Source organism: Aquila chrysaetos, chromosome 11, assembly GCF_900496995.4.
Source record: "Aquila chrysaetos chrysaetos chromosome 11, bAquChr1.4, whole genome shotgun sequence".
NCBI classification, from domain to species: Eukaryota; Metazoa; Chordata; class Aves; order Accipitriformes; family Accipitridae; genus Aquila; species Aquila chrysaetos.
The window spans coordinates 40,330,125-40,357,603 of NC_044014.1; the positions used below are offsets into that span (position 1 = coordinate 40,330,125).

At 37.5% G+C, this 27,479-nt stretch overlaps 1 protein-coding gene across 5 annotated transcripts; it reads left to right on the forward strand.

Annotated features, from left to right (window-relative positions):
- The first annotated feature begins 330 nt into the window (after positions 1-330).
- On the forward strand, positions 331-27,138 carry RUFY2 (RUN and FYVE domain containing 2). Of its 5 annotated transcripts, none has more exons than XM_030030687.1 (18): positions 331-434; positions 3,274-3,447; positions 3,944-4,061; positions 5,556-5,657; positions 6,992-7,115; positions 9,286-9,347; positions 9,952-10,017; positions 11,819-11,888; positions 13,116-13,217; positions 13,998-14,114; positions 15,371-15,538; positions 17,025-17,122; positions 21,141-21,260; positions 23,055-23,184; positions 23,765-23,859; positions 24,924-24,972; positions 25,930-26,007; positions 26,871-27,138. In XM_030030687.1, the coding sequence occupies exons 1-18, from the start codon at positions 431-433 to the stop codon at positions 27,012-27,014; spliced, it is 1,821 nt and encodes a 606-aa protein (XP_029886547.1). In that variant the 5' UTR covers positions 331-430; the 3' UTR covers positions 27,015-27,138. The 5 variants fall into 5 exon arrangements, with proteins under 5 accessions (XP_029886547.1, XP_029886548.1, XP_029886549.1 ...); XM_030030688.2 differs by having other exon boundaries at positions 388-434; positions 11,822-11,888; XM_041127128.1 differs by lacking the exon at positions 331-434 and adding an exon at positions 757-1,751.
- The last annotated feature ends 341 nt before the right edge of the window (positions 27,139-27,479 follow it).

Below are 27,479 nucleotides of genomic sequence, written 5' to 3' on the forward strand. Positions count from 1 at the left end.
ATCCCGTGTTAGAGAATTATTATTTGGAAAAAATGTTAGGGGTTGAAGCTTTTTCATCACAGGAGAGAGGTAGAAAGGGCCCAAGCTTATCTTCTATCAAAGGCTTCCTTCCCCTGCCTGAAGCAGCAGAACGGTTATCACTGCCCTGGCGCGCTCGGCCACCTCTTCTCGAAAATACAGCTTCCCCTCTTCGCTCCCCCCCGCTCCTAGGCGGGCAGCTTGAAGCCCTCCGTGCTCACGACAGGGGTTATCGCGACAGGAGGGAGAGCCGCAGCCACCGGGCGGGTCCGCTCCGGGGGCGGGTCCTCCCGCCGCCGGGGGCGCCGTTGGCCGCGGGCTGCGGGGCCGGGCCCACGCCGCGGCGGGACGGGAGGAGCCGCTGGGGCCCGCAGGGAGCGGCTGAGGCGGCGGCGGCTCCTCCTCTCCAGCCATGGGTGAGCGGCGGCTGCGGGGACCGGGGCCGGGGTGTGTGTGTGTGTGGGGAGCCGGGCCCAGCGGAGGGGGAGAAGGGGGCCTGCGGCAGCCGCCGCCCCTCAGCCGCCGGGGGGAACGGCTGCGAGCCGCGTTGCGGCGGCGCCCGCACGGGCAGAAAATGTCCGCTGCGGCGGGAGAGGGGCTGGGGACGGCCCGCGGCCTCGGGGAGGGGGGAGGGGGGGGGTGGCAGTGGCGGCCTGGCGTTCGGGGGCGGCCTCCGGCCCCGCGGTCTGTCAGCCGTTGCGGGGGCCCGGGCGCTGGCGGGTCCCCCTCAGTCCGTCCCTCCCTCCCTCCCTGTGGCTGGGAGGTGCGGCCGGCGCTCATGGAAACCAGGTGGTGTGGCGGGGGACCGTGCTTTGGGAGGGCTGAGGAGGCTTTAGTGGAGGAAAATGCTTGTTTTCTGCTAGCTATCGGGTGACTCAGGGAGTCCTTGTTCAGCCTGTAGCCGTAGCGACTACACGCTTGGGGTTTTCTTTTTTGGTTGTGGTTTGGTTTTTTTTTTCCTTCACAAATACTGTTTGCAGTAAGGGTTTTGCTGCTCATCCAGACGGGGAGAGGAATGTTGTCTTTTTGGGCCAAGCCTTGCTAGTCAGACCCTGGTGAGGCTGGCGACATCAGTGCCACCTGCAAATAGTCCCTTTGGGCGCTGCTGCTTTGGGGTGGGAAGAGCCCTTCAGAGCCCTTTGCAGCTCATTTTGCTCCACGTATGGACAGTCTACCCCATGCAATCCCTGAGCAGCAGTTACTAGAAAACATGCCATGTGAAATTCTAAATTTTGATTTTTTTTTTTTAAGAAGCAGGTGAAGAAAAATAGCTAGACTACAGGTAGACTAACACTTTAAAACACACCTAAAATGCCTCAGAAAGACCAGGCAAGAGGGCTCTGACAATTAAAAGGGCAGCAGACATGGAAGGCTGGCTGTGGGGAGGATCAGCTCCAAAAGTCAAAATGAGGTCGCCTGAAAAAGGAATTTGCAAGATGCCTTTGGGGAAATAGACTGAATACGTGGGGAGGGAGACCTATCCACCTGAAGTCTGAAGCGAATGAGGTTTTTCCTACAATAACGCTCGTGTTTAGTGCTGTCAATAGCAAACCTAATAAAAAGGCAGGAAGTCTGACATGAGCTTTAGCAACAGAAATGCTCTTCTTGTTGCAAGCCTCCATCTGTTCCAGACGAGGGTACGGATGCTGCTCTTGGTAGGGTTGGTTCGGTCCCTGGCGGCTGAGCAGTCAGGAAGTCAAGAGACAAACTAGTGAGCTGTGACTGCTAACTGGGTAAATTTTTGCCAGAGCACTGTCGCTCATTGTCTGCTATGTCTTCTAACATCTTCTAATGTTTTCTGTTGAAGTAGTGGTAAATTGAGAGACTATAAAAGTAGTTTTTAAGGTTATCTCAGGTACATCATCTCAGTCATTGGTTTGTTTTCTAGAAAACTGAGATAGGTCATGTTGTATGGTAATGGGGTAGTTTGATATTTGACAGGCAGTTAGGAATACAGAATTAGAAAGTAATTTTCTAAGTTTCTGATCTCTAATACATGAATACCTAAAGCTGTGGTACAAGTGATTTGTGAGACAAGTCATTTCATTGCTGTTTGAGGAAGAGAGAAAGTATCCATCTGTTAAAATGATTTGGGTTTTTTTTGTTTTGGGTTTTAATGTGTAGAGTTCTTTATGCTTTCTGATGTGTAAAGGGATACTCAATTTTGCATACTCAAATTTGCAGGGGAAGAAGCTCACATTTTTTCAGACACAAATCTGTATAGATATTGTGACATCTGCGTCTCAATGCCTTAAAAAAGATGATATGTGTTCTCCATTTGTTTTTTACTTCATTTGTTAGATCTAATTGCCAATAGCAGAAAACAGTACATCATCAACTTTTTTTGCTTCTTTCCGAGTTACATAAACAGAGAGTTGTTTTGTCTCTGTTTCAGTTTGGCAAAACAGAGGGTGGCCTGAATGTTTGAACTGCTTCATTACAAATGAAAATAAACCAAGAATCTCCTGAATACTCTGGTTTCAGTAGCAAGAGCTCTGAGAAGAGGAAGCACGTCCATTCTGTCAGATTAAGATTTTAAAAAGCTATGGGTTTTTTTACTGACTAGATTTAATCCCCAAATGTATTTTTGTAGTGTACATTTTGTAAAGTTTACCAAAAACATTTTTAAGTTAAAGCAAAACCTTTAGTTCTTAAGCTTTCCTGTGTAGAAGATATTTTGTAGCTATATGAGAAACTGAAATTTAAATATGTAATATGTAATATTTTCCTGAAACTGCCTCTGGTTTACTGGCTGAGACTACGTACAGCCTAGGAATGAAAGCATGTATTTATGTCACTGAAATTAAGACTACAGCGGAAAGTCATTGTAAGAAGTACGATGTCTGTTTCTGTAGGTAGACTATAATACACCAAACAGATACTTACATTAATAGGAATGCTGCTTTGATATCATGGTAAGAGCACTGATTGCTGTTATGCAGCAGAGCTTTTGAGTGCAGCAGTGATGCCTGTGTTAATTTGCAGTTACCAACTGCTTTCGAGATGTGCTGAGACAACACAGTACCTGAGAACTGACATTTCCGGCCTCGTTTTTTCATTCACTTATTAAAACAATATGAGATCTGTAAGGGTGTTTGTTGTAGTGTGGTGGTTTATAGCACTTAATAAATTAATTCCTTTGAGTTTATCTAGATTAAGATAAGTTTCTCTTTGAACAAGGCGGCCATGAAGCATTTTATTATTTTGTGTCTCTTCTAAAACTTGAACCATAACTTTTTTTCTCTATTGTCTTAGCTGTAAAGGACCCTACAGCTGTAGAAAGAGCAAATTTACTGAACATGGCTAAATTGAGTATCAAAGGACTCATTGAATCAGCTTTGAGCTTTGGTCGCACTCTGGATTCTGACTACCCACCTTTGCAGCAGTTCTTTGTTGTCATGGAGCACTGCCTGAAGCATGGCCTTAAAGGTGTAGTAATTGCTCTAGCTGCATATTTCTCATCCCAAACATGCCATTTTTCCTCTTTTCTTTCTTGAATGAGATAAAAATCAAAGTGTATTATGTTGCTTTAAGAAGTGAAGAAAGTATGTAAATTGTCACCTTTTATAGTTAATAGTGTCATTATTAATACTTCATAACATGTATTTCCACAACTTTTTCTTTTGTATACCATTTGTTGTAAGTGGTCTAGGGATTACCACAACTGCATGTATGTATGTATGTAGCTTAATATTTTTAGCTAGTCGTCCTTTTTACATTATTCTGTTCTAGCGCAGCAATGTTATGTTCACAGCAAAGTAATTCGGTAGATGGCTTTGGATGCTGGTGAACTGATCAGTGTTGAAATTATCTGTTATTTGGAAGTCTAGGCTCAGCAGTTAACCATTTCATCACACCAGCTATTTTGAAGAAAGCTACTCCAGTAATTTAAATTAATTCAGTTACTTAATTTTTATTTTCCTAGTAAGAAAATCCTTTCTAAGTTACAATAAAACCATCTGGGGTCCTCTGGAACTTGTGGAGAAATTATATCCAGAAGCTGAGGAAATAGCAGCAAGTGTCAGAGATTTGCCTGGCCTTAAGTAAGTAGTATTGGTCAAATACAGCAAGAAAATAAAGGACCTGATGGAGAATCTACAGATGTCTCATGATTTCATTTGGTGTTAATCAAGCCTTTGAACAGCTAGCACATGATATTGGGGAGAGCACAGGTGAATCTTGCTAGCTTTTCATGTTCTGCACAGAACAGCTAAAAAAGTAGTATCTTTATGGTTTTTTCTGATGTTCCTTCTGAATGGTGGACAAAAAAGGTGCAAAAAGGAACAGGTTATGTATCAAACAGTCTGCAGTCGAGAACTGGAGCAAACACGTGAGTCTAGTCAGCAAACGCTGTATAAAAACAACAGGTAACATACTGAAGAGGAAAGTATTAGGCAGCTTTTTAGATTCTTGTGTGTAGGGTCCTTCTCAAATGTAAATTTATGCTGTGAACTACAATCTCCCATTTCTCTGCATTCTGCTTTTGTATTTAGCTTTATAATTGGCTGTACATTAAATTCCAAAAGGGTTTAGTTACGTTGTGATTGTTATATGACAGCATAAGGGTTATAATTTTTAGCTTTAGACCTTATCTAAAGCACATAGGTATATAAATTATTATTTACTGTTGTGTCAGACCAGATGAAATAATACCCTTTGCCAAGTGTGTTACACTCTTCCTCTCATGATATAGCATGTGGGTTTTCGGGGTTTTTTTTTGGTTTTGTTTTGGTTTGGGTTTTTTTTTGCATTTATGTGCTTACTACTTCTAAGTGTGCAAGCACTAGAAAAGGAGGATCTAAAGGTCCATGTTTAATTTGTTGGATATTAATGGTTGCTGGTTACATACTTTTTCATGTTTTTTGAATTGTCTTTCTAAGATACCACTGAATTTGTAGACAAGTATGAGTTAAAGCTAGAATTCAGTACGTGTTTTGTAGACCCAGAGAACAGGATTGGGAAGGCAAGCTTGTGTGATGAGTTGTAATGGACATTCCGTTACTTTTCTCACAATTCCTCTGAAGACTTTATAAGCAAGTTGCAGAAATGAGTCTGAACTGTTGCAGACATTTTACTTCAGCTAGAAACAGGATTTCAAGATTATCTTTACAGGCACTGTCAGGTTAAGAAGAAGGTTGCACCACTCTTAAAAATTCTTTCCATGCTGCTAGCCACATACTGTGTGAGACCAAAGCACATTGAAATACAACAGCGTGTAGAAAGTTGCATGTTTTCACTCTCTGAGTAAAACATTTAATTTTACTGGCAGGGTCTTGTGCTTTCTCTGTTCCTGTTCTTTCCAGGGTCTGCTCCCACGCCCAGCTGAGTTGATGAAAGTTTTTCTGATATTATCCCAAAGCTTAGAGTGAAAGCCTAGACATTGTGGCTTCCCAGACTGCATTGCTCAACTAACAGTTTAAAATACCCTTTCAGAAATACCAATTACTCTACCAATAGACAGATAAGATGTTTAAGATGGTGAATTAATTGATATATTGTAGATTTGGGACTGTTTGTCTTCATGCCCTTTTTTTCAGAACACCACTGGGCCGTGCCCGGGCCTGGTTACGGTTGGCACTAATGCAGAAGAAAATGGCTGACTATCTTCGCTGTTTAATCATTCAGAGAGATCTTCTCAGGTAAACAATTAAGTAGATTTTGTTTATAATTTATTTTTAGAGGTTTAGTCTCCCCCGTTTTCCCCCCCCCCCCCAATATTATTATTTCTGTTTGCTACTTTTTAATGTATCCTTAGTGTAGCAAGGTGTAGCTTTTGGCCTGTAGGCTTATTTCTTCCAGTCCTCAGGGTAGAGGGACCAAACACTGCTGCTTCATCAAGATTGAGGGCCAGCTGACGGGAGAAGGGCTGTTTCCTCCCCATCATGTAGGTTGACCTTCTGCAATGTGCCTGACTGTTCTTTCATAGATGAGGGTGATGGGGAAGGGCTCCCGTTGCATTCCTCTGCCATGCAGAATATGGACTAGAAACGTCTGTCTGGAGAGGAGATGAATTCACCCCTACCATATGCATGATTTTCTACTGAGCTACCATTGCACGGAGGACTATTGCCTTGAATTTTCCTTTCACAGTTGGAAAACTGGCATTGCTCTCTTCTAGTATAACTTCTCCTTTCTGATGGGATAGTTGAAGCACAAAGGGAACAAAAAACCTTATCATCTTAATTTCAGTTCTAGAACATATACATATTTCTAAGACTTTTCTTGTATGCCTAGATAATGCTGGTATGACAGGATGACATTGGTGTTCAACTGCTATGGACTTTTCCATTGAAACCACAGTTTGTTTCATAGAATCTAAAACTTTATTTAAAAAATGCAAGGAGGAGGAAGTAAATGTTGTTATTCTGTTGTTTAGTGGAGTGTTTTTAATTTAAAAACCTTTTTAGCATTTCAGCCCTTTCCGTTTCTCTTCTCTTACCCATTTAATCTCTTACTTGGCTTCTTTAATTTCAAGCATGTGTTTGTTAAAGTCCAGACCTTTTTTTCACACAAGGTAAATTTTTAACCATTCTCTTTTGCATTCTCTAGTGTTTCTTAACAACATAAGAATTGTCTGACTCCCGTATGGCCAAACATCCATCCATCTGTTGCAGTATCCTATTCAAAAGTGGCTAATAGCAAGTGTATAAGGAAGAGCTCTTTTTTTTTTTTTTTTTTAAAGACAAAATAATTCTTGACCCCCAAATTTCCCAGCCCTCTAGCATCTTCTGGCTCAGATTTCTGGAGCCAAAGGTAGTATCTTTGTTTTTAATAGCCTCTGAGACAAACCATGCACTTTCACCTCATAAACATTTAAAAATTGAAAGTATAAGCAGACCCAGTTCATCTTTAAGGATGTTGGAGTAAGGCTAAAGTAAGAGAAACAGTTCAGATTTAGATGTCACTTATTGTTGATTTATTGGGTGTAAATATACTGAACATACCAATAAGATGCAATTTTCTTCTTTAACAGTGAATTTTATGAGTATCATGCACTAATGATGGAGGAAGAAGGAGCAGTTATTGTTGGGCTATTAGTTGGGTTAAATGTGATAGATGCTAACCTGTGTGTGAAGGGAGAGGACCTAGATTCACAAGTAAGTCAATACAGGTAAAGTAATGTACGTGCAATCCATAAGATTTTTATGCATAGTGAATTTTGTTACTATGGAGTTGTGACTTGTTGGAAATCTCACTAGCGACTGTTTAGGGCGTGATCCAGCTCCTGTATCAGTGGGGGCTGTTGCATTAACCTCAGTATCAGCTGGGTCAGACCTTTAGATGGTGATAATTGTCAGAGTGCAAGGGTAAAGTTTTATGCTTCGTCATCAAATAGATGCAATAGTAGCAATGCAGAGTGCCTTCCATGTTAATTGAGTAATTAATCCTTTTCCTTTGCAGAAGTATAGTTCCATGATCAGTTTATCCCATTAGGTTCATTTATTGTTGTTCTGGAACATAACAGGAATGTTTCAAGGACCTGAAACGAAAACTTTCTTCATGTAGTTTAATAAAAGACCTTATAAGAGGGTGACTGCTTTCAGTCTGCAAACCAAGAGTTGGAATTCTTCCTGTTTTGCAAAGTGTTTTGACTTTGAACTCTGATCCCTTCCGAGAAAATCTTTATGGATTCTTTTTAAAGGCAGATGCACAAGTATTTATAAATAAATGTAGGCTGTGTTCAGTCCTGATTGGTTTTTTTTTTTTTCCAGCTTCTTTGTGGAAAAAATCATAATAGTTTAAGTGATTATTGCTGTATTTCAGCATATATTTGATGAAAAAGCAATTTCTATGGCAAAGACGAGGTATAGCTAATTGGGTACGTGTGCTGTTGATTCATAGGGTTAACTTGTCTTTGATTGTTCATTCTAGTTACTAACTAATGTTTTAGGCACTGGTCTTGTGTACCAGAAGACATAACATTGAAAGTCCTGTAACTGTAGAAGACTTATCAATGTGCTCTTCTTAGTATTGAGAATTATGTGTTGTATTATAAATCACAAAATCTATTGCTAGCTACACCTTTCTTATCTAGGTCACCTGGCTTTGCTGTATGAGGGGAGGTAACACTTGATTTGAGAAGGTAGTAGTGGCTGTCCAGATGAGATTTTAGAGTAATTCTGTTTGTGAAGATTAGTATAAATAAGGCACCTTCTCAGGGAAGCCAGAAGCACGTTGTATTGAGCAGAAAGAAACTTCTGAAGGATGATGGAAGTTGCATCTGGGAGCACAGTTTTGGTATGTTAGAAGAATGCTATTCAATGGTGAAATGTCTGTATGCACACATGGAGAATTAAAACAAAGTAACTTTTATAGAGATAACATTTTACTTTTTTATAGAGATATTATTTTGCTTTAATAAGCAAAATATGTTTTTTAAAAAGCTTTTGGAAAAGAGACTTTTTAGAAAAGATATGGAAAGAACAAGTAGAAGACCATCATAGGAAACTGATAGGACAGCATTGCATAAACAAAGGAAATGATAGACTTAGCAAGTTACTTGTATTCAAGAGCTAAAGGCAGCTCAAGCAGGAAGCAGTAGATAGAGAAATTGAAATACTTTTGTGAAGAGGCTGCCAGAGACCAAAAAGGAAGGGTTTTGGTAAAGCAAAGGTGGTTAAATACATTTGTTAAAGGTTTGTGAATAGAGTTGGAAGCATAACTCATGGTAATTTTATTTATAGTATATATGATTAAATTACAATTGAATAGAAAATAAATTAATTAGATTCAGATTTAGCAAGGTATAAAAAAATGAATGCAGTTGACTTGGCACACCTGGGAATCAGCAAGTATGGAGAGGTGGTATTATTTGGCAAGGAATACTGAAAAACTAAACATGGGGGAAACATCAGTTTGGGAGATGTGCTGTGATAGGAAATCATGTGAAACACTACACAAGTCTACTCAATCAGTGACAAGGTTGAGCAGTATCTGATAATTCCCCAAATGAAAGTCTTCCTGTAAGTTCTTGGCTAAGCTCGGTCAGAGGTAAGTAGTCATCTTTTCTTTGGGATTTGGTACCTGGCACATTGTTAATTTTGTTCAAAGGTAACATAATGCTAAATTCTAAAGGTAACAAATACATGAGACTACACTGTGTTTAAAATGTTACAGTTCAGGTTTTTTGAGCTTCTGGCTGAAACCGGACCAATCTTAAAAAAGCTGATGTAACTGAGGTTTTAGTAATTACGTAGATGCAAGACCATGAATATTGACAGCAGTTACTTGTATGATATGAAACTGTGTACGTTTGCTTTCCCCTAGGTTGGGGTGATTGATTTCTCTATGTATTTAAAGAGTGATGATGACCTTGGGGGTAAGGAAAGGTATGTCCTCACCAAATACCTCAGAGTTTGCATGTTAACAAATGATTTCTTGACTGGTGGCCTATTCTTTGTAGAAATAAGTCAGGTTCCCTAAAGACAAACAGTCTTCTGATCTCACCATCTTGAGAAAAATGGCACACTACATTGTTCTGTATTACTAGTTAGCTGGAAGAATATTTGCACTCTGAAGCAAGCCTCAGCAACATCACCTACTTCCTTTACCTGATGGATAGTACTGGGGGATTGGAAGGTGGCAATGAAAAGGAACCTGCTAATCTTTAAGCCCTCAGCTTGGGATTTATTCAGTGTTTCAAAGAACCAGAGCTATAGTGGAGTAAATAAACATACTTTTTCTTTTGAGACTGTATATGTTCTTATGTTTCATGTAGAGAAATTGTTTGCAGTTGAAACAGTGGGGTTTTTTGTCTCTGATGTCACAACATGTAAGTTATTGACTTAATGATTGTGAGATGAAGTTACTTCCTTTCTTTTTAAAAAGCACAATTAAGATGGACATTTGCATATGATAGATATATATATATTTTCAGTACATAGTTCACTACAGCATTTTGTTAAAGCTGATTTTATTATGTGTTTGCTTTAGAAATGTACAGATTGCTGCAATTTTGGACCAAAAGAATTATGTTGAAGAACTAAACAGGCAACTGAAGTAAGTATTACTTTGAAGTATGCATGGCAGGCCAGGCTTACAGGTAATACACGTCTAATTCCTTTTGTACCACAGCTTTGTGAGAGAACTTCAGAGAAAGGCGTGCAAGTTCTTCATGTTTAGACTGAGGATGTAGTGAAGTTGGAAAGGATACACTCTTCTGGAGAGACTCAGGAAGTCTCAGTTTTCATGCTTTTGACAGTCAGAACCTTTATTCTTCAAAGAAATGAAAAACAGCAGGCCAAAACTGATCAAGGTCGTCATGATTCATAACTTCACAGGAATTAAAAGCTTGATCTGGATTTTAACGGCATTCTATTTAACAGTTTTCAAAAAGTGTTATTGAGTGTTCTGGGTGAATCCACATGTTTTTGTTTCTTTGCCTTTCATAACATTTTAGTTTGTAGCTTTATTGCCTAGGACCAAAACTGAGTAAGTTCATTGCTTGCTGGAAGCTACTTATACGTTGTAGTTTCTGTAGAAACAGTTTTCAGGGAAGCAGCCTTTCCCCCTTACTTTGCTGGATGGTGCAAACCTAGTCCACCACTGTGTGTGTTACTGTGCAAATAGAGGAACAGTGATTGTAATTCTCTGAGGAGTATTGTACAAAATTAAACAGTGTGAGGAGCTAAAAAAGAAAAAAACCGAAACGAACAACAGACCCACAAAGAACTTCTGTAGAATCTGTAGTATAGCTGATCTTCTTGATCCCTTTTTGAAATAAAATCGTATTTTTTCATTTTTAATGCTGGTAATCTTGATAATTAGTTACTATATAGCTACTGTTGGGATAAAGATATTGATTTGAAATTGTGTCAGTCACCAAGCAGAAACCTTCAAGAGGACAGAATAATTGAGTGCATCAAATATAAGCAAAATGAAAGTAAGTTGAGGAGAAAGGAACTATTGCAATTAAGAACAGTGGTGTTTGTGTGATGATAGCTGTCATAATTCAGGTGGGCCCCTGTGTATTGAGTATGTTCTTGTAGACTGCTTTATGCATGGAATTACTTGCAAACCAGTGGTTCAACAACTCTCCTATTTTATTTCAGGTCAGCTGTTCCTTTCCACACATCCTAAAATGCATCCTAAAATCCTCTACCTTGCCATTCTTAATGAACTGGTAACTTCTGAGGACACCAGAGTAGAAATAAGTGGAAAAGTAAACAGTGTTACAGAATAGGGTTTTTCTTCTGTGTGTGAAGTGCCGCTTAAAAAAATGTGCTTACAGCAGAAATAGGCAATCAGTTAATGGAGAAGGCCTGAATGTAGTTTGATATGATAAAGACCGACAGAGTAGTAAAAGGGAATAAAATTCTGATGATACTTACAAATGAAGTCAAGAAGCATCAAGAAAGAGGTAGCCTGAGAATAAATCTCAAAAAATGTGGGGAAGCAAATAATTTTATAAGAGAAATGGGTTTTGGAGGAAGAGAACTTGGGAGAATAGTTTCATTATATGGAGAAAAAAATGCAAGAAGATTGTAAACTGTCTTTTAAGGGAACTCATTAAACGTTTGGATACAATATAGTTGTGAGGATAAAGGAAAGGGAGAATACATGTAAAGGCACACCCAACCAGGAGTTTAAGTGACAGGGATGACATTGGGAGTTGGAAAGAAGCATATAAATGTTCGACAAAGGAGACTAATTTTCTTATATTTAGGAAAACCTCAAATAACGGGAGCAGACCTTTTAGCACTGAACCATTAATCCTTGTACCTTGCATTAAAGCTTTTGAGCTTGGTTGAATGAGTTTTGATGTAATTTTGAATAATATTTTTTCTTTTTCCCCTTTCAGTAGCACAGTTAGCAGTCTACATGCAAGAGTTGATTCACTAGAGAAATCAAACACTAAACTGATTGAAGAGGTATTATTTTCTTTTAGTAATGTATAATAGATATTATTTACTCTCAAACACTATATTTCTAAGTAAACTTACATTATTTTAATGTACATAACTTCTGTATAATATGTTCAGATACCTTTATTTTGGCTTGAAGAGAAGGTGTAGTAGCTGCAGGGATTTGAAGGCAGCTTGCCTAGGTAGCCTGCAGCATCAGTAAATTAATTCTGTAGAACATCACTATTTCCCACTTTGGACAAAACCAGAAGAGAAGCCTTTCTTAATGCCAACTGTCAGTCTGATTTTGTGCAGATGACTAGTCCATAATGGGTGACACCACTTGTTACAAAGAAACAGAAAGTAGTTCACCAAGCAATTTCTGTTACCATTCTCAGCTTTAGCCAAAGGATTGTTTCTTGCTTATTTACCATATGCTTATATATAATTTTTAGACTTGTCTAGCTCTAGTTTTGTATTTATATCCTATATTTCCGGTTATCTTTGATGCTTGACTAGATTCCAATATTTTTAGCTCATTTTAGAGAGAGCACATTTTTTTTTTTTTTAATCTGAGCTGCTTGAGAAATAGTTAATGAAGTGGAAAATTGAGATGTCTAAATTCAGCTATTGAAGGGATAGCTAGCTCACTCTGGGTATTAATGTATCCAGATAGAAGGAAAACATTTTTTCTCAGTGTTGATTCTCAGAGTATTCTTGTTCCTTTACAAGCCTTCAGCCCAACTGTCTACCTATTTTGATCAGGTGGTTTATAATCCTGACATTAAGGTGTATAATGTATGGCCCAGTTATAATGCTTCCTCTTTTGTAAATATGTTTTCTTTTCATCTGGGAGAGGTTTTCTTATGAAAATTGCTCCATGTGACATGTTAAGATGTCTGAGAAAGAACAAAACTGGATATATTTGAATCCACATAGAAAGAAAAAGTTTAGGGTGAGGAAAGGGGATTGAGGGTCTCTAAGTCATAATGAAGCAATGAAAAGAAAGCATATTTTTTACCAGACATGAAATAATGAAGTATCTTGAACACGCACTCTGTTGTGTAATGAAAGTGACTCATTACTAAACCCAGGAGCTTTACGTTTTCTTTAAAAACAGTTAAACCTCTGTTTGCTAGAATGCGAGAATGGACCAGAGAATGTGTTGGTCTTGCATTCATCAGAACACATTTTTATTCTGCTCACAAAAGTGGTCACACTGCTTTTCCTTTTTTCTTTTTTTTTTCTTTTCAGTTAGCGATAGCCAAAAACAATATAATTAAACTTCAAGAAGAAAACCATCAATTAAGGAGTGAAAATACTCTTATTTTAATGAAAACACAGCATCACCTAGAGGTATGTTAGTTTTCTCACATTTAACGTAGTAACATCGTGTGGTTCATTGTCATTCAAATGTTCTTATATCTCAACTTGAAGTCAGCAGTAGCTGGGCCAAATCTAAAGCATCTTTTATTAGGGAAAGGACCTATTAAATCTGGGAAACTTTACAATGGCATAAATATATCGAAATTATAGGACACTAGATTGTTTTATAACCATATGTAAATTTTGTAGCATTTTTCCTTACATTCTTTCTATTTTTCTTCCCTTCTTCCTTTTTTCTTTAAACTGTAAGATATATCTAAGAGCATTTAAGGCATTATTATCTGAAAATCTTGTCAAAATAGCATGTGTTTTAGTTGGCAAACTGTCTATTCAGACCTGTGTCATTATATGGAATGACAATTGGAGTAATCGTGTATACAATTGCTGAACTTTTTTTTTTTTTTAAGCTGTGATTTGTAGCTCCTTATGTAACTTCTTGTATATGTTTTACAGGATAATTGGTAAAAGCACAGGTTAAGCAGATGTTTGGATTGCTCAGTACTGCAATAGTTGTGTATTAGAGTGATTTACTGAAGGAGGACTGTACTGCAATGCAGATGTTTATTTTGCTAGATTTACTCAATTTTCATTATAAAACTGATGACCACATAGCAGAAACAGCTCTCTCCATGTTTGTACTGTGCTTGGAGAATGTATTTTTAAGCTGCCTTTTTTTTTCCCCACAAGTGTTAAATTTATGCTATTAATTGCTAAACTTGTGATGAAGAAAGATTCTCTATATCTTTGTAGGCAACTAAAGTGGATGTTGAAGCAGAACTTCAGACATACAAACACTCCAGGCAGGGTTTAGATGAAATGTACAATGAAGCACGTAGACAGCTTCGAGAAGAATCACAACTTCGACAAGTAAGTGTTCTTTTCTAGGATTACACAGCACTTCTAGAAAAGATTATGCTTGAGAAAAGTCAGTATATAAATATTTCTAGTTTTGCTTTTGCTGAGCTTAGATGCTGCCTTTAATCGCCTTTTTTCTAACTGCCTGTAATAAAAAGGGTTTTTTAATGGAGCAATCAATACATCATATTTCTGTAACAATGTTGCTAAGGCATAATAAAGAAAATACATTTTCTTTGAGAAATTTTTAGGTAAGTTGTTAGCGTTACTGTCGTGGTTTAACCCCAGCCAGCAGCTAAGCACCACGCAGCCGCTCACTCACTCCCCCCCCACCCAGTGGGATGGGGGAGAAAATCGGGAAAAAGAAGCAAAACCCACGGGTTGAGATAAGAACAGTTTAATAGAACAGAAAAGAAGAAACAAATAATGATAATGATGACACTAATAAAATGACAACAGCAATAATGAAAGGATTGGAATGTACAAATGATGCGCAGTGCAATTGCTCACCACCCGCCGACCGGCACCCAGCTAGTCCCCGAGCGGCGATTCCCCCCCCCACTTCCCAGTTCCTATACTAGATGGGACGTCCCATGGTATGGAATACCCTGTTGGCCAGTTTGGGTCAGGTGCCCTGGCTGTGTCCTGTGCCAACTTCTTGTGCCCCTCCAGCTTTCTCGCTGGCTGGGCATGAGAAGCTGAAAAATCCTGGACATTAGTCTAAACACTACTAGCAGCAACTGAAAACATCGGTGTTATCAACATTCTTCTCATACTGAACTCAAAACATAGCACCGTACCAGCTACTAGGAAGACAGTTAACTCTATTCCAGCTGAAACTAGGACAGTTACTGTATGCTCTGTATGTATGCTAAATCTTTTTCGTGAAAATAGAAATCCTTTAGTTCTATTTTGGTAATTAATACTTAGGTAACTCTGTGCAACACTGGCAGGGTAATTTCTTAATGTGAGTTGTCTTCTCCCAAAGTTAAAAAAAAAAAAATTGGTCACTAAGTACATGAGAGTGTAATGTTTATGTAGTGGATAATTTGCAAAGTTAAAGAGGGGAAGAATTTCTGAAGTGGTGAAATAGGTGGTGCTGCAGCTCTGTTAGTGTTAGCTTTTGTCTTTTTCAAAACAGAGATAAGATGTTGCATAATTATTCAAATAGTCTGTGTTAGTGTTAGCTTTTGTCTTTTTCAGAACAGAGGTAAGATGTTGCATAATTATTTAAATATTCTGTGTTGCATTGTGTTTGTGTTTTATAGGATATGGAGAATGAGCTAGTGGTTCAAGTTAGTATGAAACATGAGATAGAACTTGCCATGAAGCTGCTGGAGAAGGACATCCATGAGAAGCAGGATACCCTCATAGGTCTTCGACAGCAGCTTGATGAAGTTAAAGCAATTAACATGGAAATGTACCAAAAGCTGCAGGTAAAGGAACAATCTTTAACAAAACTGATGAAATTACTTTGATTGGTGTGAGAGATGCATTGCCATTTTGTTTAGTTACATGCTGCTGTTTCCTTAATTTTTGGTTTCTTTCCGCTTCTTAGGTCAGCTTGTCGTTTTGGAACATTACTGATATAAGCATGATTTCAAACAAAAGTTCTTAAGGCAGTCACTTAATGTTAGGGGGTTTATACAAGAAAAGAGCATGAGAATAAGATCATAGCCTAAGAACATGCTGTGTGGAATACAGAGAGTAATAGTATATCTAGTGATAATGGCACTTGTTACACCATCTTGGTATAAAAAACCAAGAGAATGTAGGCATATAGTGAGGTGTTAAAGAGAAGATCTGAACTTTCAAAGTAAGGAAAGGCATTTGGAAAACAAGGTTGTGTTAAATGGAAAAAGCTAATTACAGTTGTGGTTTGTTTTTTTTTTTAATCTATTAACAAATTAAGAAAATCTGTAACAATGCAATGCTGCTTTGGGAGATTGTGGATCTCGGAGACCCAGCATGCAGTTAACAAATGACCAAACACCAGGGAAGTTTAGGAGTGAATTATTTATGCAGAACATAAATTTGATTTATGGAATAAATTCTCAAAAAAAAGCACAAAAACCCCACCAAATCTGTGGCAGGATGAGGGGAAAAAATAAGGGTGCTGCAGAGAGATAATTGAGGTGATGGACAAAGGATGCTACTTTTCCACCTGCAACTGTGAGTACACTGGACAAGAGGAAGAGAAATAAGAGAATGTTGTTCAGTATGTTAGGATCTATAGGGTTTGTTTTTTCTTTTAAAGCTGTCCTTCTGGGGACTGTGGGTAACACTGATTTCACTTAATGACATTCAGATCCACTTCCTGGGCAGAGTAAAACAGTTTAATCATGCCCAGTCTCTGCTGTTTAGGGACCAGTTGATAGTGTTGATCTGTATAGCAAGAATAATGCTCTACATTTTATTTAGATCTTCAAGTTGCAGTTGAAACAGCTCTGCAAGCAATCAAAATTGCGATGTGTTAGTAAAATTCTTAAAAGATTTTTAGGTGCATGTGGTAGTTTGATAAGAGTTGGAGAACCTTAGTGATTTCCAGGACTAAGCATCTTAGCTCTGTATTGGTAAGGTTCTAATGGGCTACTTAAAAAGATGATCAGTGAATTTAAGTTGACTTGCAAAATGATTAACTAAGAAAGGAAACCAAAATGAAAAATGTTTTTTTACTTATTAAATATATAAATATAAATACCTATTAAATAGCATCTACAGTTGCAAAGTACAAAACTACAAATTTGCTAGGTATAAAATTTTAAGTACTGTCAACTAAATTTTTTAAATGTTTAAATGTTTAAAAAGAATCAAAACCTGAAGCCATTTTAACATTTTTCCCTTCAGGTACTGAAGAAAAAACCCCATGAGGTAACAGTGTAATATATACCTACTTCAGTTTTAATCTTTTTTGTAACACAGGTTTCTGAAGATGCTATGAAAGAAAAGAATGAAATAATTGGCCGATTAGAGGATAAGACCAATCAAATTAATGCAACTATGAAACAACTAGAACAAAGGTACAGGCCCATCTTTGTTTTTCTCCATTCATGTCTCCATGCCCTTACATTTTACTGCATTCCTACACAGTTGCCACTGAAATGTAACTTTCAACTAGAAAATTTAAAAAGAACCTTTCTGAAACTTTAACTAGTGCTTTACTGTTTGACTTTTTTTTCTCTTTTTAACAAATATACTTATTTTAAATACAAACTTAATCTCTTGGTTTTCTTCCTCCACCATCTTTCTTCTGCTACTAGGTTTTTGTGCTGATATCAAAAGTTGTTCTTTCAGCTGTTTCAAAATTCTGATTCATTATTACCTCTTTTTTTTTTTTTTTTCCACCTGAATGAAATGCAATAGAAACCAAAGCATTAATCTTGCTTATACTTAAGCATGTGCTTAATATAAACATTTAATGCCTTCATGGATCACTGCTGTATTTGCTGAAGCTATTAAAATTGTTGTCCATTGTTTTGGAAGTACCATTATTTTCAATGACGCAATGAGTTTTTACACTGAAGGGTTGAAAAGTGAAAGACTAAAGTTCCAGTATATAAATTTACATTATGGTTAGACTGCATGTATTACATAATATTAAAAATGTGATTCTCATGTTTTAATTTAGTGGCCTGTATGCAACATTGATCTTTTTAATTGTAAAATATAACATATCCATAAGCCCTGTCATGTTGGTGTTTGACACGTCTTTTTTTTCATTTAAATCTGATTATGAAAAACATGGTTATGTATTAAAAAAATTAGTGACATGAATATTCTTTTATTGACATCCTTTTTTCCTCTTTTTTCTTTTTCTTTTTATCCTTTATCCCAATTTTTGTTTTTACTATTTTGCTGCCTTCATCTGTCTTTGATTTTTGTCCACTGCATTCATGAAGTGACAAAGATCTGTTAACTCAAACTAGGACTATTGCAATGTCATTCATCAAATGCGCCAGCAATGAAGCTCAGCACCAGTATAAACTTGTCAAAGATATATCATTCTGAAAGCTCCTCCAGTTCTGTTGTGTTTAAATAATTACTGATAAAATACAACTTAAGAATTTTAAAATTACAACTTTAAATATAAAGTGGTATTAGAAATCCTGCACTGTAACTGATCGTAGCTGGGTTCTATTTTATTTTCTGAAAGAACATCATCTCCGATCTCACTTTACCCCTCTTAAAAAAAAAAAAAAAAAAAAAAAAAAAAAAAAAAAGAAAAAAGTAAACTGCACTATTAGTAAGCAAATGTAAGCTAGTTTTCTAATGCTATTTAATCACTTCTTAATTGTCAAACAAAGTTTATTTTAAAAGGTTAGCTATCTTTACTTTGACTACATTTTTATGATATTTGTTTCTAATTAGTGAATTTTCCTATTCTTTATGGTACTAATAGGTTTAAAAAGTAGCCCTTCTGACTAGTATTTCCATTCTCCCCTGCTTATTTCTTTCACCTTTAGGCTGTATTTATCCCAAAAGCATGCTCTCTGTTGGGTGTTTTGGTTGTAACTAGCACTGTTTTCTTAAACAGAGTGACAGGAGTTTGGGGGAAGGGGGGTTGAGTGCTATATCAGAACAATATATTTAAAAAAAGAGGGTGGTGTCAACATATATGTTCAGTTTGTACAGTGGAAGAATTACAGGTTTGGAGGATAAAACAGCTAAAGCACAATTCCATTTTGCTGATGTGACGTGGGGTAAAATATTTTCATGGAGTTAAAATGTGTTTGGAGCCTGGACTTCGATGGGGCTCCAGACAGGAAGGACAGCACGCTCTCGCAAATTTTGTAGCTGTGACTCCTGCCTAGAACAGCTGCACTGCGATAGCTACAGTGGAAGTTGTAGTAATAAATAGGATTTATGTTTAGGCCCCAGATCCTGAACCTGTCTAACTTGTTTGTCAGCTAAGGATCTTGCCTCTCTGTGGCTACATCAACACTGTAATCATAACCCGTGGTTTTGCCCAACCCCTTTTTCCTCCCTCCACCCATCATCAGGCAGTCTTTACAACTCATATTTCTGCTTTGAGTTGCTGCTCGCCTGCACTGCAGAAATAAGAGTTTTAGCTGCTGACTGCCTTTGATGCGCTTCCCAATGTTTGCTCTCAAGTGTAGAGGGGACGTTGACTGGGAAAAGAATCTTAGGGTCTTTTTAAGCAGAAGGGGATGTGTTTGCAAAAGTGGGGGCAGGATGCAATAATACAGAAAGGGTTTCCACTCCCTGATAATATATTACCTTATTCCTTGGTTTGGAATCAGAAAGAGCCTATAACATGGGCTGGCTACTAAAAAATAAAAATAAATACGTATCTCCCATCCTCAAAGAAAACCTAAACCAGAAACACTGAATAGAACAACAGGTAGACCATAGCAGAAGTGGGAGCGTTAACCATCTCACGGTCATCTATGCAAACAAGTATCTGCTTCAGTATCATCTGAATTGCAAATCCTGCTGCGAACTTGGTCCAGCTCAGCATTTGTCTGAATTACAGCGGTGCAGTTAGCCTCGGTGCTAGTCTAGAGGATCGTGCTGTAGCTTGGGTTGGCTAGCATGTTTCTTGGGTAGCAAGCTCCCTTTCTACCTTGGTTGTGGAAAATACACTCCAGTTCAATTTGTGATTTAGGGACAGTTTTAACTTGCTTTTGGTGTTATTGTCTTGTGTAGCTTCATTCAGCTGCCTCTGCCCAGTGAATTGACCCTGCTTTTTCCCAGTATTTTACTTTCCATAGATGTTTTGGCCCTCTGTGCCACTACCATTGCAAATGTGGCTGGGAACATTCTTAAAACAACTGGTGTAGTTGAATGAGATAATACACACACTTTATAAGGTAGTTTCATTCCAGTCTTTTTTCACTTGTTTACTGGCAGCTTTTGGAAACTCCTGCTGGTGCAACTTCATCAGTAGAAGCACAAATGTAGACATATTGCTGACTTAATTTCTTTTTAGTTGACATTGGGAGTTGTGAGTAACGCTGCATTCAGCTAGCTGCTGGGCAGTGAGAAATCAAGCACAGAGAGACAATATCACAGATGTCTCCCACCACTTACCTGAGAGGCCCTTGAAACAATTTTGTTAAACACGACACAGCAGGTGGGGACATTCAGTGGTATTTTACAGGCTTTTTTACTCTCCTGCCTTTTCATCAAGACAGGTGTAGCCATGATATAGCACAAGTTCCATTTTAGTAACTTGACTTTTGTTACATTACATCCTTCTTTTTTGGACTGAAGAGGTGACCAAGCAGAGAGGAACAACAGTGAACTAATGGATTCCAGGGGGAGTGCTAGCTGAAGCATTAACAAACCCCTAGAATTCCGAAAAGAAAGATTAAATAAAAAACCCAATCCCTCATTTCCTGATTAATTGGTTTTATTTATTTTGTCTATAGTATGGAGCTATTTTAACCAATGTAAGAATGCATTATTTTTAATACAGATTATTTAAATTAATTTAATAATATGATGTAGTTGAGGTAGTTCTATAAATGTAGCGGGACCTGTCAGGGTGTGTCTTGTTGTATTAGGCTAGTTAAGTTTTTTTGCTGTCTGATTGCAGTGCTCTGTATTCAGCCTTATGCCTGAATTGTTTTGAGCTGCTTTTGCACAACACATGCTCTGCCCTGTCTTAATGGGTGATTAGTACAAGCCAAGTACTTTTACAGGATTTATTTGGGAGGGGGAAAAAAAAAAAGCTTCCAAAAATAACACATGAACATATGCTAAAGGAAAAAAAAAGCATTAAGGTATATGCTTCAATTCTAAAATATGTATCCTCATGCTTTGGCATCTGTTATTCATGAGCATAAAATAAAACAGTGATTACTTACAGTGATTACTCTCTTACTGTATGAAAAAACAGGAGCTAGTTCTCTAGGCATTGTACGGATTTCTCGTTTGAGTTTGTGAGTTTCCCCCAAACTTTGTTTTTATTTAGAAATGTTTCTATTTCCCCATTTTTCTTTTATTTGTCTTCTTCACCCTCTACACCCTAGTTCTAGCTTCAGTTTTACCCAAAGTTGATTTGAATTACACCAGATTGCAGCAAGCAGAGAAGGCTCAAATGGAAGCTGAGGCCGAGGATGAGAAACTTAAACAGGAATATGTGAATAAATCTGAAAGTCTGCAGAAAGAATTCTCACAGAAGGAGAAACAGCTGTAAGTATATCTTTCCTTTTTGGAAAAATATACAGTAGTAAACATTCAACGCTGCAATATGTCCTGTGTCTTAATACAGGCTGGGTGTTGATAAATGGTTTTGAACAGAATGTAAATACTAAAGATCTTCATGTTAGGTACTAGCAAGATGGAAGAAAAGACACCATTCCAATAAAGTCAAACTACTTTTGGGTGCCTCTAAAATGGTGTGCAGCTTGAAAGGAGGGGAAAGAACAGCATTACTTTTTGTCTGAAAGTGCCAGCTTAATTCATGAGGAATTTATCATAAGTGGGGAAAAATACATAGTGTAGTAATAAGACACACTTTTAACAAAACCCACAAGTATGTAGCAGTATAAACTTAAACAGAAATGGCATAAGAATAGTTTAATTGATCAGGCTTATGAATAAGGTAGAAATGGTTTAACTTACCACCGTGCAGGAAGTAAAAAATAAAAATCCACTGGAGTCATAAATATTAAAAAGTAATAGCCAACCCTCTAGTCTTTCTCCTGTTAAATCCTTCAGTACTGATTTAAATAAATATGTAATGTAAAAAGCTCCCTGTAAGGGCAGGTGTTCTCCCTGTTTGGAAAGATAACAAGCAAATTATTTAAGACAGTGCAAATCTGTGGCACGACAAGGATTGGTGCTTAAAAATTAGTGATTTCCAATCCAATTATTAGCCCACCCTGCCTTTCTTACAACTCTGAATGTTAATAAACTTGTTTAACTGTCATGACAAATGTTCGCTTTACTACCACAGTCATCTTTGCAGATTTTGGCAAAAGAACAGTTCAGACCCCAGCCTTAGAATTCTGCAATTCTGAAACCTCAAGGTCATGTTCACTTCTGATCTTTTCCAGCCAGATGCTGAGGTAGTGTCCCAAAATGTAAGTCTTTCCTTTAAAAATGATTTTGGTTTTAAAACAGGAAAATTAATGTGGATACAGGTTTTCCATCAAAAAACCTTGCATGACTACTCTCAGATTTTTTCCTCTCTTATTGTATTGGCACAATTTAGATCTAGAAGGTTGAGCAGTGTACTTCCGTCCTTTGGTTTCTCCGTAACATTCTAAACACCAACTCCTCCATGAAACTGATAGTGAAATTCCAGCTAGAGTGGATCTTCCATCAGAGTAGCCCTAATTCCTCCGGTTAAACTAGTAGAATTTAGATCCCTCTTTATGTTGACCCTCAGCTATGTAGAAAGCTCAATAAAAAGAGTAATTTAAAGTCCTTCCTCCTTTATTTTCAATTCTGTTCAAAATGCCATAAGCCTTAGTCTGAAGTCTAGAAGAGTCACATCTAAGGGTATAATATTAAATAACTTTTATGAGCACCAGAGATATATATACAGTCATTGTCTGCACCACCAATGGCAGTATGGTTGGTTGGTTAGTTGGTTTATTTTAGAAACAAGCTATGTAAGGTTAAGGGGGCTTTGCCTTATGCATGTTTTAAAAATACTTTAGACTTTTGTGGTTAATCTTCTCTTGCTCGTTCATTGCAAAGGTCAGCTCTTCAAAATTATGCCATATTCTTGGTCCTTTAAATACACTTATTTTTAAAAGCATTTTCTAAGTGACAGTGTTTTGTTTTATTTATTATACCGATGTCTAAAATACTATGATATTGATACATTATTTCTGTTTTAGAAAATAAGTTGATAATTTGTTTATTATGATAATAGTATATTGCACCCAGAAATAAACTCATTTTTGTTTTTTAAAAAATTATACTCTTGTGCACAGTGATTTTGTTTGTTTTTTTTGTTTGTTTTGCATATTATAGGCTTCAGCTGGAAACAGATTTGAAGATAGAAAAAGAGTGGCGGCAAACCTTAGAAGATGATCTTCAAAAGGAAAAGGAAACTGTATCTCATCTGAGAATAGAGACCCAAGAAATAATTAACCTTAAAAAAGTAAATTCTGCAGTAAAACTTGACTAGTAATTTAGAAATTGACTGCAAAGTTAGTTATGGACTTAGACGTGGTATTTTTAAGAATTTCTGCAAGTAGATAAGAAAGATTAGCTTAATGTATTCTCACAAATAGATTAAGAAAAAAATTATCTTTTTTTAGTCCTCAGATCAGAACTCTGCTTTGAATGAAGAAAAATGAAATCTTTGTTTTCCTTTCTCAGTTATATTGAAGACTGTCTTCTCATCATAGGCCAGAAAGTGCTTCAGCTTCTCTCTGACTTGGTATACATGGCTATATAGTATTGTTATCTCTGCAATCAATCATTTTTATTTTCTTCCTGGAGAGGACTGCAGAAGCAAAAACGCTTCATCTCTTGGGGTCTAAGAGTTTAATCCTCACTTGTTGCTGTTTGAGTTGGATTTGGGAATCTTAATAGAGAGTGTGATGGATCATTCATTCACTTGGCTTTCTCAGCAAGATTAGCTTTGGGTAGTAGTTTTATAGGCAGTAGGCAAATACAATTTTGAGAATAATTGGGTTTTTTGGGGTTTGTTTGTTTGTTTTGTTTTTTGTTTTAAGGAGTTCCTTAAACTTCAGGAAAAGAACAAGCAACTGAAAATGATATGTCAAGATCAAGAAGCTGCTCTCGAAGAACTGGCATCCAAGCTGAGCGAGTAATTTCCTTATTCATGATGACGTTTATTTTTGTCAGATAAACTTGAATTAAGAAAAATAATAGGATGGTGGTCATGTGAATTAGACTGTATATGACAATATTACCTAACCAGTTATCAAAAAAGAAATATGTCTAGTTAGGTCAGGTCTGTTTATTTTTGGTTTTGGCTGGTGGGCTGGCTGTGAACTCACGGGTAATTATAGTACTCTGAACAGAAAATCCTAGTTTAAAAGGGCCAGGGGGGCATTAGGAGTTGTTTTGCATTGAAAACGGTTGGCTAGTTTGCATGTTGTGGCATTCCCAAAGAAGAAACCAAGTAGAAAACAGCTCTGGCTCCAGCAGGACAAGTGCTTATCTTTTTGTGAGCATGCATGTTCGTGGATTCCATTCTTTGAAGAGATGAAGATTCTCTGTATGACAATCGTAGGCCATTGTTGCTAAGTCTGTAGAGGATGTAAGGGATTAATTTACCAAAGCCCCTTCAGACTCTAGTGAGCAATAAGCTCTGAGCACAGCTCTCATTATTGTTACGTGTTGTTAAAGTTTCATTTAATGATCTCTGTCTTGTAAGTAGTTTACTACTTCTAAGTAGTGTGGAGTTTCATGCCCTATAGAATAACTTCACATATATACTGTGACTCAGTCAGCTCTGAGTGGGTTGGCACTGGCTGGCTGTGGGAGGCTGGTTTCTCCATAATGACATAATGTGGTCTTGTACAAGTCCGGAAGTTTAAATTCTGGTTTTGTACCAATGCTGCGTGCTAGCTTTAGGTATTGGCACAGAGCTATGCTGGTACAAATTTCTCTTATCCACATAACCCCAAGCAAGTTTACAGCCATTCAGAGGATTCTGAGCTCTTTGGAGAGAACTTGTCTTTGTATAGTGCTTAGTACAGCAGGGCATGATACTGATTGCATCTCCTGGATGCTGCTGTAATATAAAATACTAACTAAAAATTCAGAGTACTTTGCATATATTTTTTTAAGTACCTGCAACTTTTAAAGTTGTTAGGCCGTATCTGACAATATAGAAGTTTGAATTAGCATTATCTTATTCTTTAGATCAAAGCTGAAAATAGAAGACATAAAAGAAGCAAACAAAGCATTGCAGGTTAGTAGTATTTGGATGGAAGAGAACCTTTTTTTTTTGGCTGTTCCCTTTAAAATATTTTGTAAGCATGAGAAGACTTCTCTCCAACAGCAGCTACTCAGGAGAGACTCATTGTATGAGTTCCTCCAGTGGGAGAGAACCACAGACTCCCTGTAACCTCACGGGAAAAAGATAACTCAGTTGATTTTGATTTTTCTTGCTTGATGTACAGCTATGCATTTTGACACTTTTCTTGCAATGGTACATCCTTCTATATTTTACAGAGTGTATCTGGGACAGAATATGTAACCAACTGAGCTTAAATTAGATACTACTTCTCAGTGATCAGTAAATATTTGATCATCCTAGGAATTAAGTAAACCTGTAGCACCACAGCTGATAAAATGTGATTGGTAATGTTGAGAGGTTTGGAACTTTCTTAAAGATATGTAGGGAGCACTTGAGAGCAGAGATCTTGTCTGCACGTGTTTGAACACGTGGTATGTCTCCTTGTGTATCATTTCAGTCCAGATAAAGGTGTCTGAAATGGTTTTATTGAGCAAATTCCTGTTTTAATTAATTGGTTTAGACAGAAGGAAATTAACTGTTCTTGACACTGTCCTGGTTTTTTTTGCTTCCCTACATCTTGGGGACTGTTCCTATGTGATGGGCAGGGAAATGGGCTTCAGCTCTGAGACTTTGATACCTTTCTGCTTTTCCCAGCTCAGCCATTGACCAGCTTTACTACCTCGAGCATGTTCTCTTTGCACCTATTCCTGCTCTTTCTTGTCTCATAAGGTTTTGCAGTGTTTTGGAGCAGTCTTGCACTGCTTTAGAGTGTCTTTGAGACACATTATACTGGTCTCAGAGCATTAAGCAATTCAGGCAGTAAATGTACTGCTACTGATTTGTCTTGTACCCTGGAACCCAAAGTTTAACTTCATCAGATACATATAGTTATGATGATTTTCTCTTCAGGGCCAGGTTTGGTTGAAGGACAAAGAGGCTACGCATTGCAAGTTATGTGAAAAGGAGTTTTCTCTCTCCAAAAGGAAGGTAAAACTTTAATGAAATTTCTCCCAACTTGTTTACATGTATTATGAGGAAAACATTAATTACGTTGGAGGCGCAGCATGAAATGTCAATGCTCAGATGAATGCATGGTTATTTTTGAGATGTCTTTCTAGTTCTTCGATATGTACAATGCAGCTGGGCCCTAATTTCAAAAGAAACACTGCCTTTTGGTGAAGTGCCACAAAGGAATATACTTAAAAATTATTCAACCTACTTTGTGGAATCATCATCTCAAACGCTTGTCAGCTCTGGCACTGTTGCAATTTGACACGTGTAGAAGTCTTTTTATGGCATTTTTCATACAATAGACTAAGAAATTATGAGTTTATTGTCATTGTAAAGTAAAATGTGATGTTCATTTCCATGCTTTATTAATGTGTGGAGGAATCTTTTTTTACCTTTTTATGTTAAATCTCAATTAGCTACCTGACAGAATCATCCAGTGTCTTGAATTTCATTGCTTATATTATATTTTTATATAGCAGAGTATGTTCTTAATCCAGGGATTGAATGAAATCTGCAAAGCGTGTGTGTGTGTATGCGCACGCATGTGTGTATATATATATATCTATATATTAAAAAAACTCCTAAAAATATATATGGTCTTGGACAGACCATCTAGCTAGCTATCTGCTGTGTGAAATCCTACACCATGGTCTGTCTAGGATTGCATCATAGATTGGGATTTAGATGAATTATATTTTGAAAACTGATTCCATGCTCAGACCAAAGAAGCGGAGGGAATCACATTTCAGATTGCTCTGTGTATATTGTTTATTGGTATCCAATTACCAAGTATATTTCCATTGTAAATTTTAATTTTTAATCTTCTCCCCATTATTTAGCATCATTGTCGAAACTGTGGTGAGATCTTCTGTAACGCCTGTTCTGACAATGAACTGCCTCTGCCTTCTTCACCAAAGCCTGTTCGGGTCTGTGATTCCTGCCATGCAATACTTATACAGCGGTGTTCTTCTAATGTGCCATAAGATTATTTTACAAGATATTTATTACCTTTTGGTATTTAGCTAATCCTGTTAAAAAAAAACAAACAAACAAACAAACCCAACAACTAAAGAATGTACAGCAGTATTTCCAGAATTTCAGGTAAGCGGTTTAGAGTTGCATTTTCAAGGTACCATGGAGGAGTTACTTGTCTGCTTCCTATTGAAACAAGTAGAGCGAATGGGACCCAAACGTACAAAATGTGCGTCTTAAAAATACAGATGACAATGTTAGTCTAACAGATGGCTCAGAAGCTCTTTTGGAGGAAGCAGGGCAGTTTATAGAGGAGACTCAGTGTTAACGTGTATTTGATGAGTATCTTAGTCGTTATGATGATCTTGGAAAAGGTGATAAACTTACCTGTTTTTACAGGTTAGTCTGCAACAAGTCCAACCTAATTCTGCTGCAGAATGTGCCTGTGATATTCTGTTGTGAAGCAAACCTGTGCA